Source organism: Balaenoptera physalus, assembly GCF_965194825.1.
Source record: "Balaenoptera physalus genome assembly, chromosome: 10".
NCBI lineage: Eukaryota > Metazoa > Chordata > Mammalia > Artiodactyla > Balaenopteridae > Balaenoptera > Balaenoptera physalus.
This window is the reverse complement of record NC_138889.1, coordinates 8507559-8521101: the sequence shown is the minus strand read 5'-3', so window position 1 is coordinate 8521101 and position 13543 is coordinate 8507559. Positions and strand designations below refer to the sequence as shown.

The window sequence follows — 13543 nt, the reverse complement described above, 5'->3', positions numbered from 1 at the left end:
CATGCAAAGTTATGTCTGGATTCTGGAAGTGGGAGGAGATCTTGGAGGCTGAGAAGCCCAGTGCAGCACTGCAGCTCGGCTCCCTTCATCTCTGAGGGAAGCAGGGACTCCTCTTTCACTCATCTGTAACACGTCACTGTGGCCTAGCTGATGCTTTGGGGAAACGGGGCCAGGGGTCATCCTCGAATCAGCAGCAATTAAGAACAGGCCACACACTGCCACAGTGTGGGGGTGTCGTCCTGGCCCCAGGGACCTGAAAGCTGTGTATCCTAGGGGGAGGTGCCACTCAAGACCCAGAGCTGGCTCTGGAAGTCTCTCCATCTAATGGAGCTGGGGATGATGCTTGGACGTGCCCACGACCACACTTAACTAGCAGAGCTCTGGTGCTGGATCTTCTAACCACTGGTCAAAGCTGTACTGAGACCGAGTCTGTAGGCAGAGTGAAGGGATGCCTGAGTGAGTAGGAAGGGGGAGGAGCATGGGGCTGGGGGCGGGTAATGGGCAGTGACTGCAAGGTGATTAGGCCCTCCTCGCAGAGGGAGGCTGGGCTGAACGGGGAGTGGGGTGAGGAGGGGCTGCAAGCCCCCGCCTGGAACTCCCCTCACTCTGCCTTTGAACTGCACTGAAGACAAGTTGCTCACGTTCTCTAAAGCACATTCTTGATACGGGGATGGGGGCTTTGGGGGAAGCGGTGATTTGGTATCGGCCGAGAGCCACGTTAAGCCTTCATGAGTGCGGCCACCACGGCCTTGGCGTTGAGACTGCGTAAGTCACAGTAGGTCTGGCCGGTGCCCACAAAGACGATGGGTTTGCTTGTGATGTAGGTCATAGAAATAGCAGCTCCCACCTGAAGCAGAGAAAGGGGGATACCCAGTCAACCCCAGGCCACTCCTTTTCACTCCCTTAGCAACAGGAGGCTGTGGAGCCAGTGTGCCCTTAGAGCCTCTGCTCCCTTGTGAAGGATGGCCATTCCCCTCTCCCAGTCCCACTTTGCCCTGTGTCGTCCATATTTACCTTGTCGTCGATGGTATCAAATTTGGTAAGGACAATGCCATCAATGAGCCGAGGTGTCTGGGCCATAGAATGGTCAGCCAAGGCTCTGTTGAACTTGACCTGGAAAGGAGGAACATGACGTAAGTAATAAGATGCACCTAAAGTGGCCAAAGCTGAGGTTGGAAAGAGAACCAAGCCCTAGCGCTCACCAGCTGGTCCACGGCCTCATTGCCTACTAAGGCCTCCCCCACAAACAGCACCAAGTCGGGTGTGTTGACAGTAATGAGCTTGGCCAGGGCAGTCATCAGAGGGGCATTGTCCTGCATGCGGCCAGCTGTGTCCACCAGCACCACATCAAAGCCTTGGTTACGTGCTAGAGAGAAAAAAGAGGTCAAGTCAAAACTCCTGGACTGTCACGTTTCCAGCTTTCCTCTCAGGAAGTCCCAAACTGGCCATATTAGAAGTCTACCTGTTTATTTTCCTTAGGTTACAAGGTAGTGTAAGAAAAAATTCCCATACTCAGCCATCAGGCATATTTAGGAAAAGGATGGCGGTAGGATAAAGGTGACCAAATAGAGATAAACAAATATACTAGGTTGCCTGCAACTACACTTGTTACCCCAAAGCAGAGCACGGCACGTCACTAATCCTGACCTGTCACTGAGCAGAAAGTTGGTGGTAGGGTAACCCTGGTCCTCTGCAAGTTCCAAGAGAACCCAAGGAGAAAAGGGGCCCAGACAAACCCCCCAGCTTTCTGTGCACTGTACCAAAGGCAATGGCTTCCATGGCGATGCCAGCAGCATCCTTGCCGTAGCCCTTCTCAAACAACTGCACCATGGCGCGGCCACCGTGATTCTCGGGGGGGTGCAGGGCGTGCAAACGCCGGGTGTGTGTCCGCAGCTGCTCTACAGCCCCAGCACGGAATGTATCACAGGCAGCAATGAGGACACTGAAGCCATTCTCTAACAGCCAGAAGGAAATCTGCAAAAGAGGCAAAGAAAACTGTCACCTAGACCCAGAGTTGCCAGGAAATGCAGAGTGAAGAAGTGATGTCAGAGATGGGCTGCGGAACTGCACCGACCTTGGCAAGGTTAGTAGACTTCCCCACGCCGTTCACACCACAGAAGGTGACCACGTAAGGGCGCTGATGACGCTGGGCGTCCATGATATCCCGGAGCATGTCCACACGGCGCTGTGGCTGCAGAATCTGCACCAGGGACTCCTGGAGAGCTAGCTTTACGGTGGAAGTCACCGCTGAGGTGGGGGGAGAGGTACATATACCCGTGAAGCCCCAGTAATGTGCTCCAGGAATGCCCAGCCCCTTTCTGAGCTAAGGGAACTAGGAGCCTGCCCAGGAATCCTAAGCACTTTACAAGTATTAGTTCATTTTAATCCTCCTAATTTAGAGGTCATCAACACCCAAAGTCTAAGTTATGAAACAGAAATTTAGATGTTACGGGATCTGTCAAAAGTCACGCACCTAGGAAGAGTGGAGGTGGACGCGGCGGCCTGCTGGGGTGCGTAACGCCCACCCAGCACTTCCAGGCCCAGCGAGATACTTACTGCTGAACGTCCCCATCACCTTCCCCTCCAGCTTGTTCGCAACAGATTCACAGAGTTGGACTGCAATGTCTGCTGCCACGTTCTTGGCTGAGAAGAGGGGCACAGGCGCGGTATGAGTGCTCCAGCAGCAGTGAACCACCCCTGTGGTACCGCCATTCTGCCCCGCACCGTCCCTACCCCAGAAACACGAGTCCACCCGTTCCTGACTCACCAATGAGATGGTCACGCATCTTGTCCAGCACAGATTCCATGTCTTCACGACTCAAGCTCTTGGAACCCACAAGGCCCTTCAGCATCCCGAACATGCCACCCAGAGTCCCCTTGGTAGCACTGCAGGCACAGAAGGTCACAGATGCACATGTGGCCAGCAGGCAGCAGTCAAGTCTCCTCGGTTCTGGAGCCACACCCACCTGCCACCACCTGGGATCCCCTACCTAGGTTTGGTGGAGTTTTGAGCGGCCCCTTCGTCATCTGAGCTGCTGCAGTCCAGATCCTGAAGCTGCCTCCCAGACCCAGTCCCTCGAATCTGGAGGGTATGCGGAAAGGAAGGAGATGGGATCAAGAACACGATGGGCTGTGGGGGGAAAAGCCTGGATTTACCCTGTCTACACTGCTCTCCACCTCTTCGATTCAGGAAGCTCCCAAAGTAACTCACCCCTCAGAAGCTCCAAATGTAACTCACCCCTCGCTCCAAGAAGTCAAGAGTACTGCCCTCCTCATCTCTCCTTCCTCCCCCATTTCTTATTGACATTGGCCTTCACTCTGGCCCTGCTGCCTCTTACCAAGTTGATGTCCTCGGGCGGTGCCCCCTCGGGGGCCCCGTTGGCGGTCGGAGCGCTGTAGTCCAGGGCTTCCTTGTTGGCAGAGCCACCCAGCGCCCACACCCGGGGCGCTTTTTTGCCCTTCTCCTTGGGAGCGTCTGACTTACTGGACTTGCTGCAAAGGGTTACAGCACAAAGGGTTCCGATGAAGAAGCAGGAGAGGAAACATCCACCCCAGAGACAAGGACTCCCTCCCCACAACGTGTCTAGATAGCAGTACGTATGGCAAAAGCTGGAATGCTCACCTGGACTTCTCCATACCCCTCCCATGCTTCTGAATGAACTCTTCTCGCTTCCTGCGGATCAGTTCCTCTTTGGAAAGTTCTATTCCGTTCTCAGGCCCCACTGGGAGACCAGACTTTTCTGCAGGGACTGCTTTGCTGGTAGCCAAAGGGCCATCAGAACCTGCCAAGGAGAAAACTCACTGGGGAAAAAAAGACCAAATTCCAACAAAATAGACAAATGGGGAAAAGCCTTCCAAATCAGTAAGACGAAACTAGGAACACACATCTGGGGGATCGCAAGGACCGGGGACGATGGTGAGGTTGGTGGGCACCCGAGCAAGGGAGGCAAACAATGACAAAGGCAAGGGCGGGGAACCACTCCAGCCCACCTTAACGACTTCTCATGCCCCCAGGTGTCCAAGTTCAAACTCACCTTCCTTCTTGGCCCCCTTGTTTTTTTTGCTGTTCTTGGCTTTTTCCTTAGGCTTTTCACCCCGTGTCTCAATCATGGACCTCACAGGTTTCTTGGCCTTTTCAGAATCTTCAAATTTCTTCATGGTTGTGGGAGCACGGACCTTACTGCTCTCCTCTGCTTCACTAAAGAGAAAAGGGAACAGTCCAAATCCAGGAAAAGGGCCCTCACACCCAGAAGACAACCAGAACTGGGCAGCAAACTCAGGAGTGCCTTTCAATCCACAACATACTACCCTTCACCCACCCTTGGGAAGGAAGGAAGCTCAAGTCACAGAAATTGATTTTGGAGAGGGGAGGCCTCTCACCGAAGGAGCTGCAGAAAGTCATTTTGGAAATCAAAAGTGCCATTCAGTAGACTTAAGGCACTTTGCTGTTGGATCTCAGTGCGGTACTTGTCACGAAACAGCCGGTGCACATCGTCTATCAGCTTGTCTACGTACGTCAGTGTTAGGATCTTCTGAAAACCTACCTGTTTAGGGAAAGAAACAGAGCCAAGAGATCTGCTCACATGCCAGCCCAGAACAGAGGGAAGCCAACTCAACCTAGGCCTTCAGAGACTGGCTCAGCCACCTGGCAGGTTTCCCTGACCTGAGGAGCAGCCAAGCCCTCTGACTGGGCCCGAGAGCGTCTCCCCTTTCCCCCTCCACCCTCCGTGTCTTCTCAGTTACTTCATCATAAACACTGGGTGCAATTAATCAGGGTTTTCTGAATAATCAGGCCTCCATGGTGACTGTAATCATTGCCCCTCTAAAATACCCCCACTTACCACAAACACCAGCTCAAACTGGTTGTCCAGTTTATACTTGAGCGTGAGTGCCTCATGGGTGAAGGAGTTGTTACCTCCCCTTTCCTGGAAAAAGAGTATGTCTCAGTGTTCAGACTGTCCCAACACCTAGACTTGGGCCTCTCCAGGATTGCCTTTGGAGAAGAACTAGACATTCCCCCAAACTCAAACCTGTCCCCAGGGCAAGAAGATTCAGGGGAGCTGCTCTTCAGCATTCCTCCTGCGAGAAAAGGAGACAGCCAGCTTGGGGGAAAGGGGCAAAGAGGTGGGAGGGGAGGACACGTGCGAGCCAAAAAGGAAGGAGTCCTCATCTCATATAAACAGTCAGACTTACTAGCAGCTGTACACTATCTACAGTTCTTAAAGGACGTTTTTCCACCCATGATCTCACCCGGCTTTCGAAAAACAGAAAACCAAGCTGCTGGGGGCGAATGGAGGGAACGACGGTAAGTCTCAATAGGCTACGGATTCCGGCCAGAGTCCCAGAAAGAGGAGGGGGAGGGGACAGCGCAAAGTTGCCGGATGGTCTGATGGGGGCGGGAGAAAGAAGTGGAGTCACAGTTACGAGTGAGCGGCCAGTTTGAGGTGGGCCGACGGGGTGGGAGGGAGGCGCGGGATCAGTCGAGGGGGACTAGGGACCGGGTCAGGGGGACGAGCCCGGAGTTCTGATCCCGCGGGGGCAGTACCTGCAGCAACACGGAACGAATCAACGCGTTAACTGGCCCGGTGCATGAGTCGCTCACGCCCTGGAAGCACCAGAGCACGAGCCCGCCTTTGGAGAAAATGGTGAAGAAGTCGAGCATGGCGGCAGCGGGAAAGGAGCCGGGGCCGGCGCCGGGAACTCAGGCCGCGATCGCCGCCGCTTCCTGCTGCGCCAAGCGCGGGACACGTCACACCAGCGGCCCCGGAAACCTGCTCAGCCGCACTTCCGCTCAGCGCAGTGGCCTGGGTCCCTCCCCAGCTCGGCCAGCGGGCGCGCAAGACCGACGTAGACGCCGGGCTCGCCAATGGCGGGTGGGGGCGGGCCTGGGCGGGGCTCTCAGGCAGTCAAGGGACAGTACGGCCGCCTATAGGGTGGAGGGGTGGGGCCCGGAGGGGTCGCTGGCCAATGGGCGCGCTCGAATGAACAGCCGGCGACGCGTAGCAGTGACGGCGGGCTGGGACCGTGCCAGGGTAGGGCGCCCCTCACTTAGCGGCCAAGAACAGCAGGGCCATGCTTCGGGGGGCGCTGCGGTTCGGCTTGGGCCCGGGCCTCTTGGGCCGGGGGCTAGGCACACACAGAGGAGGCTCTACTCTGGGTAAAGCTGAGGGCAGCGGAGGGTGTCGTGGTTCTGGGGTGTCCCCAGTCTCCAGCCATGTGACCTTCAGGACTCGAGGTCCCGGTCCGCGCTGGGAAGACAGCGGGTCACTGGGAGCAGGAGGTAACCTTGCCTGCCGGAGCTGGTAGAGCCTGGACAGGGGTATGGATCCTAGGGTTGCCCTTCTCAGGTGACAAATCCCAGATCCTTCTGTGCCTGAGCTTACCACCAGAATAGCAGCCGGGCTGATTCATTGGTGGCACAGAAGTGCATGAAGTCCTGCTCGCGTGCAGGATGCTGTGCTTAGTGTTGTGGCCGTGAAGGAGGAAAGGAGAGAAAGAGAGGATTCGATAGATGTCCTGCAGGTGCCTGAAGTGTAGCTGGAGAGGGAAGGCTTTAGTAGACCGGTTCAAGACTGGAGAGAACCCAACTCGGAGGGTACCCTGCACTGCCAGTGCCAGTAGCTAGTGTAATTGTAGCAGTACATGGAGCAGGTGGGAACGGAGATCAGTCTTGAAAGATGATGTTTACTGGCTCAAGGAAAGCATGAGTTCCAGGTTCTGGGGAACTGAGCAAAGGTTAGGAGGAGGAAAGTATTGCCCTTGTGCAAGGAATTAGCAAAGGCCATCCAGATAGAGAGTTTGAGTAGTAGTATGAAATGTACTCTGGACAGGTAAGGTTAAGTCCAGATCAAAGAAAGATTCGAATGCTGAGAAGAGTTTGAACTTTGAATTGGAGACAGTGAGAGAAGACTTGGAGATTTGTGAGTTAGGTGTGAAAGACAAAAGGATTCATGTATTCAAGACATTTATTGAGCACTTAGGATGTGCCAGGTACTGTTCTAGACTGGAGATTCTATGGAGAAGGTAGACATAGTACAGCATGAAGCAATCACAGATAAACTCAAAGTTGCAAGTGTGTTGCATGCTGCAAAAGAGCGGTTCACGGAGCTATGAGATAGCGTGACAGGAGAACTTGGCATAGTCTAGGGGGTCAGGAAAGAAGGCATCCCTGAGAAAATGATAACTGAGCTGAGATCTAAAGGAAGCAAGGAGTTAACTGGTCAAAGAAGTGGGCACAGAGTTTCAAAGCAGGGAGAACACCTGTGTGCATCCCCTGTGGCAGGAATGAAGGGGCTGAGGCTGGAGGGTTCGGGGAGGACAGGGCAAACAGGAGCCAGGTCATGCAGTGTCTCACAGGCCACGTGAAAGATTTTGGACTTTTATCCTTAGGGTAATGGAAACCCACTGGAGGGTTTTAAGCAAGAGAGTGTGTGATTAAATTAGTGTTTAGAAAAGATCATTCTAGCTGTGATATAGAAAAGAAGATGGGGGGTTGGACAAGAGGGGAATGAGTGGAAACAGGAGCTTTTAACAGTTTAGGTGGGAGAGACGTCATGGTTTGGTCTAGGGCAGTGGTGGTAGAGATGGGAAAAAAAGGGGGACAGATTGGGCAGATTGGGGAGATATTTAAGAGGCAAAGTCATCAGGACTTGATAACAGACAACATGAATGTAGGTTTGCTGATGGTGATGGATATCCAGGATAAGGTGCCACTCAGAGGTCCGTGCTTTAGAGGGCAGTGCAGCTCTAGGTGTGCCGGGACCTCTTGGTCCAGGAGCCTGCGCTCAGGGGAGAGAGAGGTCTGCACAGGAGAGAAATATGTGTAAGTCCCCTAGCCAATGGAGAGAACAGAGAGTGTCAGTTTTAGGAAGTTGAATCTTGCAGTGCTGGGTATAATGCACTCAAAGGAAGCGAGACTCTGGTGTAGAGAACATGAAGCCAAGCTGTGGAGTGCTGCTGGGTGCGAGTTGGCCTCGTGAGAAGGAATGGCAGTGAGGACTGAAAACTCGGTGATCAGTTTAGCCCACCTTCTCCTGTGCCCATCCTCTAACACACACACCCCCTCCACCTCCTGAAAAGGAGATGTATGGCCCTCTTTGACCATAACTGTATCCCACAGACTGGGATGGAAAGGTGTCGGAGATTAAGAAGAAGATCCAGTCCATCCTTCCTGGAGGGGCCTGGAGTCCACTGTGTGACACCAGCCACCTGCCCCCCGAACACTCCGATGTGGTGATTGTTGGCGGTGGGGTGGTTGGCCTGTCCGTAGCCTATTGGCTGAAGAGGTTGGAGAAGCAGCGAGGTGCCATTCGGGTGCTGGTGGTGGAGCGGGACCACACGGTGAGGTCTGGGGTGGGGCAGAGTCAGGAGTGGGGTGCAGACTCGTATTTTCTTAAGGACTCAAGGGGAGGAGAAGGGAGGAAAGACCTCATTGTTTGAAGGGCCACAGGGCAGGGACTGTGCTTTGGCCCTTGTTGAGAAATAGCCCCAGGTTCTTCCTCCCTCAAACCAGAGACCTTGACAATAAGGTTTTTGCTTTTGGAAGCAAATTTCACAACGTTGTATGTCTTGTGATCTCAGAGGTCTGGCCTGCATTCAAGCTGTGGTTAACAAACAGCTGTCACGACGCCCTTGTAGGTTACATTACTTCTGAGGTTTTTGCGCTTTAATTGTTCCTGTTTACCACCGTCAGCTAGTCACGAATCTTGCTCCTTTGGCCACATCCCTCTGTTTTCCAATCAGTAGAGCAAACGTCAGTCTCCTGCCTTGTACTTCCAGGCCATTACCATTTTGTACGACGGCGCCCAGCCCTTTTTAGATGACTGAGCCTCTCTGTTCTGTGTATCTTCTAATAAGGATTTTAATAGCTATTGTCCTTGATGGGCTGCTGGTGGACTTGCATATAGGTTTATGCAAGTTTAGATTATAAACTTGCAAGTAGGGCTCCCCTTTAACTTTGGGTACGTGGGACTTCCCTGGCGGTCCAGTGGTTAAGACTCCGCACCTCCACTGCAGGTGGCCCAGGTTCCATCCCTGGTCAGGGAATTAAGATCCCGCAAGCAGCAGCGCGGCCAAAAAAAAATTACCTTTGGGTATGTGACTCTCACCCTCCAGTACAGTATTCTGCTCGCGTGGAACAGGGCCCACATCGCCTTCTCTTGTCTTTCCACAGTATTCCCAGGCCTCCACCGTGCTTTCTGTGGGTGGGATTCGCCAGCAGTTCTCGTTGCCTGAGAACATCCAGCTCTCCCTCTTTTCGGTCGAATTTCTCCGGAACATCAATGTACGTGCTGTGAGATTTGGGGGTGGGGTGGTGACCCCTCCTTTAGCCCAGAGAGGGGAGCAGCCCAGCTGGCTGGGCGAGCACGGGCAGCTAGGAGTTGGAACCCCCGGTTTTCTTCCCAGTGGCGGTGCCCGGAGAGGGCTTCCCTCTGGGTCGGGGCACCGAGCCCGGGGGCTGTGGTGAGAAAGCCAGGAAAGCTCTCCCTCCCTTCTTGAAGTCAGCTTCTTGGAGGACCTTTTCTTTGCACACAGGAGTACCTGGCCGTGGTCGATGACCCTCCCCTGGACCTCCAGTTCAACCCCTCTGGTTACCTCTTTCTGGCTTCAGAGGAGGGGGCTACGATCATGGAAAACAACGTGAAAGTGCAGAGGTGGGCGCCCGGCACGGCTGCCATGCTGCATCTCAGCTGCCCGCACGCAGTGGGCTCTGACTCACTTTCGGAGCCGGAGTGACAGAGCCAGTGAGACAGGCCCTGCTCCCTAGGAGCTCAGTCCGTCAGGAAGACGGACACAGGCAGACCTCCGATGCCCTGTGCTAAGTGCTGTGACACAGACACGGACAAAGCGCTGCCGTGGTGGTTCCTAAATTCCCAGGTGATGAGAACCACCCAGGACACATCCCTCCTAATAAGTCAGGATCTCTGGGGAGGGGCCCACAAATCTGCAAATGTTTTCTCTAAGCTGGAGAGCTAAGCTCGTAGGCTTTGCCGGCCATACCGGGACTCGTGTAAAAGGCCGTGGGTCTCATGACCAGTCAGTCAGGACTATCATCTGAGCCTGTGAGCTCTTCACTGGGCCCCGACGCCCCATCTGTCACCCTGGGCTCTAATCCCGGCCCGGGTTCACACCTCCTCACGGCTAGGTTGCCCCCCAGCACCACACCAGGGTCTCCTCCGCCCCCCTCTCGTCCAGGCCATCCCGCCCCCGTATGGCTGGGCAGGCAGGTTGATCACTGTGCCTGAGACCCTTCAGCAGAACCTTCTGCGAGTTTCACTAGTGACATCAGGTCACATCCTAAATGCATTATAAATATTAACTCGTTTAATCATCAGAACATGCCCATTTTACATGTGGGAAAACTGAGGCCCCCAGAGCTAGTAAGCGGTGGCGCTGGGACTTGAACCAGGCAGTCTGGCTTGTGAGTGTGTCCTTCTAGCGCATACAATGCTGCCTTTGGGCATGAGGGTCCCAGAAGGAGACAGTTGTGCTGGTGAGCAGGATTGTTCTAGGAGGTGGACGGGAAGGCTGTCCTGGGCAGAAGGAGTGGAGGGAACAGAGTGACCCGCCCTGTTGTGAAAGGACGAGGAACAGTTAGGGGGTGATAAGGTGTTTAGCGTGGCCAAAGGGAGTCTAGGGTGTCGTAAAGGAAAGGGGGGTCAGATGCTGAAGAGCCTTGACTAGGAGCTTGCTCTTTTCCAGGAAGCAAGGAGGATACGTGGGGAGTTGGGGGCAGAGGAGTGACATGAAGGAGGTGACTTGTGGAGCTGGGGCCCATACTTCTCCCCCCGAACACTCACCCAGCACACATACGTAGACCCACACATTTCTCCAGGCAAGAAGGAGCCAAAGTTTGTCTGATGTCTCCGGAGCAGCTTCGGAAGAAGTTTCCCTGGATAAACACAGAGGGAGTGGCTTTGGCATCTTATGGTGAGGCTTGCTTGCAGAGGGCGTCAGGGGTTGAGCGGCACCTCAGGTTACGAGTCTCAGCACCCCGCAGCCAAGTCAAGGAGGAATGCTTCCCTCCTGGCTGGCAGGGCCTCCCCCGGGCCAGGCCGGCTCTCTGTCCTTCCGCAGGATCTGACTCTGGTGCAGTTGGTCAATGTGACTCCCCAGGTTACGAGCCCTAAAGAAGAGTTAGGGGTACAGGAGAGACAACAGGAGAGGAGGGTCCTAGCCCACCTTCACGCGTCCTCTTTCTCCTCACAGGGTTGGAGAACGAAGGTTGGTTTGACCCCTGGTGTCTGCTCCAGGGGCTTCGGCGAAAGGTCCAGTCCATGGGGGTCCTTTTCTGCCACGGAGAGGTGACACGTGAGTCTGCGGCCCCGTGTCCACTGCTTGTGACCTCTGCCAGCCAGGACGCCAGCCCAGACTGGGTCTTACCTTCACGCACAGGCTGAGCAAGGCCTGTGCTTGCTTAGGATAGGGGGTTCTCCCTCGGGGACTGGTCCTGGGCATCCTGACTCTGGCTCCTAACTGCATTTGTCCATGATTCGTGATCTGCTTGAAGATTTTGGCACTCTCCTGTCCTGTGCGGCCAAGTTCATCCCGGTTACCCTGTCTCTTTGCTTCAGTGTCTGTGGGAAAGCTTCCAGCCTTCCAGCTTTCTTTCCTTAGGAAACCAGTGGAATCTCCATCTCCTTCCTCTTTGAGGCCTCAAGGGCTTATTTTCTTTCCTTTTTCCTGCAGGTTTCGTCTCTTCATCTAACCACATGGAGACCGCCAGTGGGGAGAAGGTGACTTTGAAAAGGATCCACGAAGTCCATGTAAGTTCCCAGCCTAGGTGTCTCCTTTACCAAATGAGAAACGTAACGGCTGTCATTTTGATCTTCTTCTACCCACTTCCAGTGTGGGTAGACTGAGGCTCAGGAAAAACTGGACCGCTCCCTCCTCCCCCCTCTCTGGTGCCCATAGGTGAAGGTGGACCATAGCCAGGAGTACCAGCCCGTGGAATGCGCCATAGTGGTCAATGCAGCGGGGGCCTGGTCTGGGCGAATCGCAGAGCTGGCTGGCATTGGGAAGGGGCCGCCTGGCACCCTGCAGGGCACCAAGCTGCCTGTGGAGCCGAGGAAAAGGTGACTTGCCCAGGGCCGCGGGGGGGTGAGAGGAGAGTCGGGGAGGGGAGTTGCTGTTCTCGCCGCTTCTAACGCCGCTGGTCACGGCAGGTATGTGTACTTGTGGCACTGCCCCCAGGGACCAGGCCTGGAGGCTCCACTTGTCGCAGACCCCAGCGGAGCCTATTTCCGCCGGGAAGGATTAGGCAACAACTACCTGGGCGGCTGTAGCCCCTCTGAGGTGAGCTCTGTGGGGTCGGGGTGCCGGGGAGAAGACAGAGACCGGGTGTCGCTGAGCAGTCAGGCTTCTTTGGCGGGCCCAGTGCTGGTCCTGATGTCACGGTCCCCTCTGGCTTTGACTTGGGGTCTCTTCCCCCCATCCACCACTTACCAAGCAGACAGGTTAAAGAGGCCAGCGAGGCCTGGGTCTGCCCGTGCGTCCTGGGCAACGTAAGCCTTGTCCCCACCTCTGCCCCCAGGAGGAGGAACCAGACCCAGGGAACCTGGAAGTGGACCATGATTTCTTCCAGGAGAAGGTGTGGCCCCATCTGGCCCGGAGGGTGCCAGCTTTTGAGGCTCTGAAGGTAACTGGAAGGTGACAGATGACCCTGGAGCATCTGGGCCCCGCGGGAGGGCCTGCCTGCTGTGTTTGTGCCTCCGCCCCACAGGACCCGTCCCACGAGCGTGCTCAGCGGTGGTGGAGGGTACCGTGCGCCGACCCCAGCCGCAAGTGGGTGGGGCGGAGCGCGTGGCAGCCCTCCCGAGACCCTGCGTCCTGTGCCCTGCAGGTTCGGCGCGCTTGGGCCGGCTACTACGACTACAACACCTTTGACCAGAATGGCGTGGTGGGCCCTCACCCCCTCGTCGTCAACATGTACTTTGCGACGGGCTTCAGCGGCCACGGGCTCCAGCAGGCCCCCGCCGTGGGGCGGGCTGTGGCAGAGGTGATACTGGAGGGCCGCTTCCAGACCATCAACCTGAGCCCCTTCCTCTTCAGCCGCTTTTACTTGGGAGAGAAGGCCCAAGAGCGCTGTATCATCTGAGCCTGTGAGCTCTTCGCTGGCCCCGACGCCCCATCTGTCACCCTGGGCTCCGACCCCGGCCCACGTTCACACCGCCTCGCTCCCCAGCACCACGCCAGGGTCTCCTCCGCCCCCTCTCGCCCAGGCCATCCCGCCCCCGTATGGCTGGGCAGGCGGGCCGACCACTGCCTAAGGCCCGGGCTGACAGAGAACGATGGGGCGGGACCCCAGGACTGATCATGGCCCAGGCTGATGCCACGCACCAGGAGCCCAGCCGGACAGAACACCTCAGGGGACCTGAGCACCGTGGCCCAGGACTGGCTCCTTCATGGGACCGACCCAGAAAGACTGCCTCTGCCCCCCTCTCGGCAGAGCCCAGGCAGGGAGCATTCTGGGGCAGCCTGGCCCAGGTCTATGGACTTGTCTATTTACCCTATTCATCGATCAATAAATGTGATTAACGCCTTC

At 55.7% G+C, this 13543-nt stretch overlaps 2 protein-coding genes across 6 annotated transcripts; one reads left to right on the top strand and one right to left on the bottom strand.

Annotated features, from left to right (window-relative positions):
* Positions 1-432: 432 nt before the first annotated feature.
* Positions 433-5789, bottom strand: SRPRA (SRP receptor subunit alpha). Of its 2 annotated transcripts, XM_082477282.1 has the most exons (14): positions 5546-5789; positions 4842-4925; positions 4381-4544; positions 4035-4198; positions 3623-3782; positions 3339-3492; positions 2991-3082; positions 2768-2886; positions 2557-2643; positions 2075-2247; positions 1761-1974; positions 1203-1366; positions 1015-1113; positions 433-847 (listed from the first exon to the last, which is right to left on the bottom strand). In XM_082477282.1, the coding sequence occupies exons 1-14, from the start codon at positions 5660-5662 to the stop codon at positions 719-721; spliced, it is 1920 nt and encodes a 639-aa protein (XP_082333408.1). In that variant the 5' UTR covers positions 5663-5789; the 3' UTR covers positions 433-718. The 2 variants fall into 2 exon arrangements, with proteins under 2 accessions (XP_082333408.1, XP_082333409.1); XM_082477283.1 differs by lacking the exon at positions 4842-4925.
* A 236-nt stretch (positions 5790-6025) lies between these two features.
* On the top strand, positions 6026-13543 carry FOXRED1 (FAD dependent oxidoreductase domain containing 1). 4 transcript variants are annotated; one of them, XM_082477285.1, is made up of 11 exons: positions 6026-6157; positions 8120-8340; positions 9173-9283; positions 9535-9653; positions 10835-10929; positions 11209-11310; positions 11689-11765; positions 11914-12074; positions 12165-12294; positions 12533-12637; positions 12842-13543. In XM_082477285.1, the coding sequence occupies exons 1-11, from the start codon at positions 6073-6075 to the stop codon at positions 13094-13096; spliced, it is 1461 nt and encodes a 486-aa protein (XP_082333411.1). In that variant the 5' UTR covers positions 6026-6072; the 3' UTR covers positions 13097-13543. The 4 variants fall into 4 exon arrangements, with proteins under 4 accessions (XP_082333411.1, XP_082333413.1, XP_082333410.1 ...); XM_082477287.1 differs by having other exon boundaries at positions 6036-6319; XM_082477284.1 differs by having other exon boundaries at positions 6039-6280.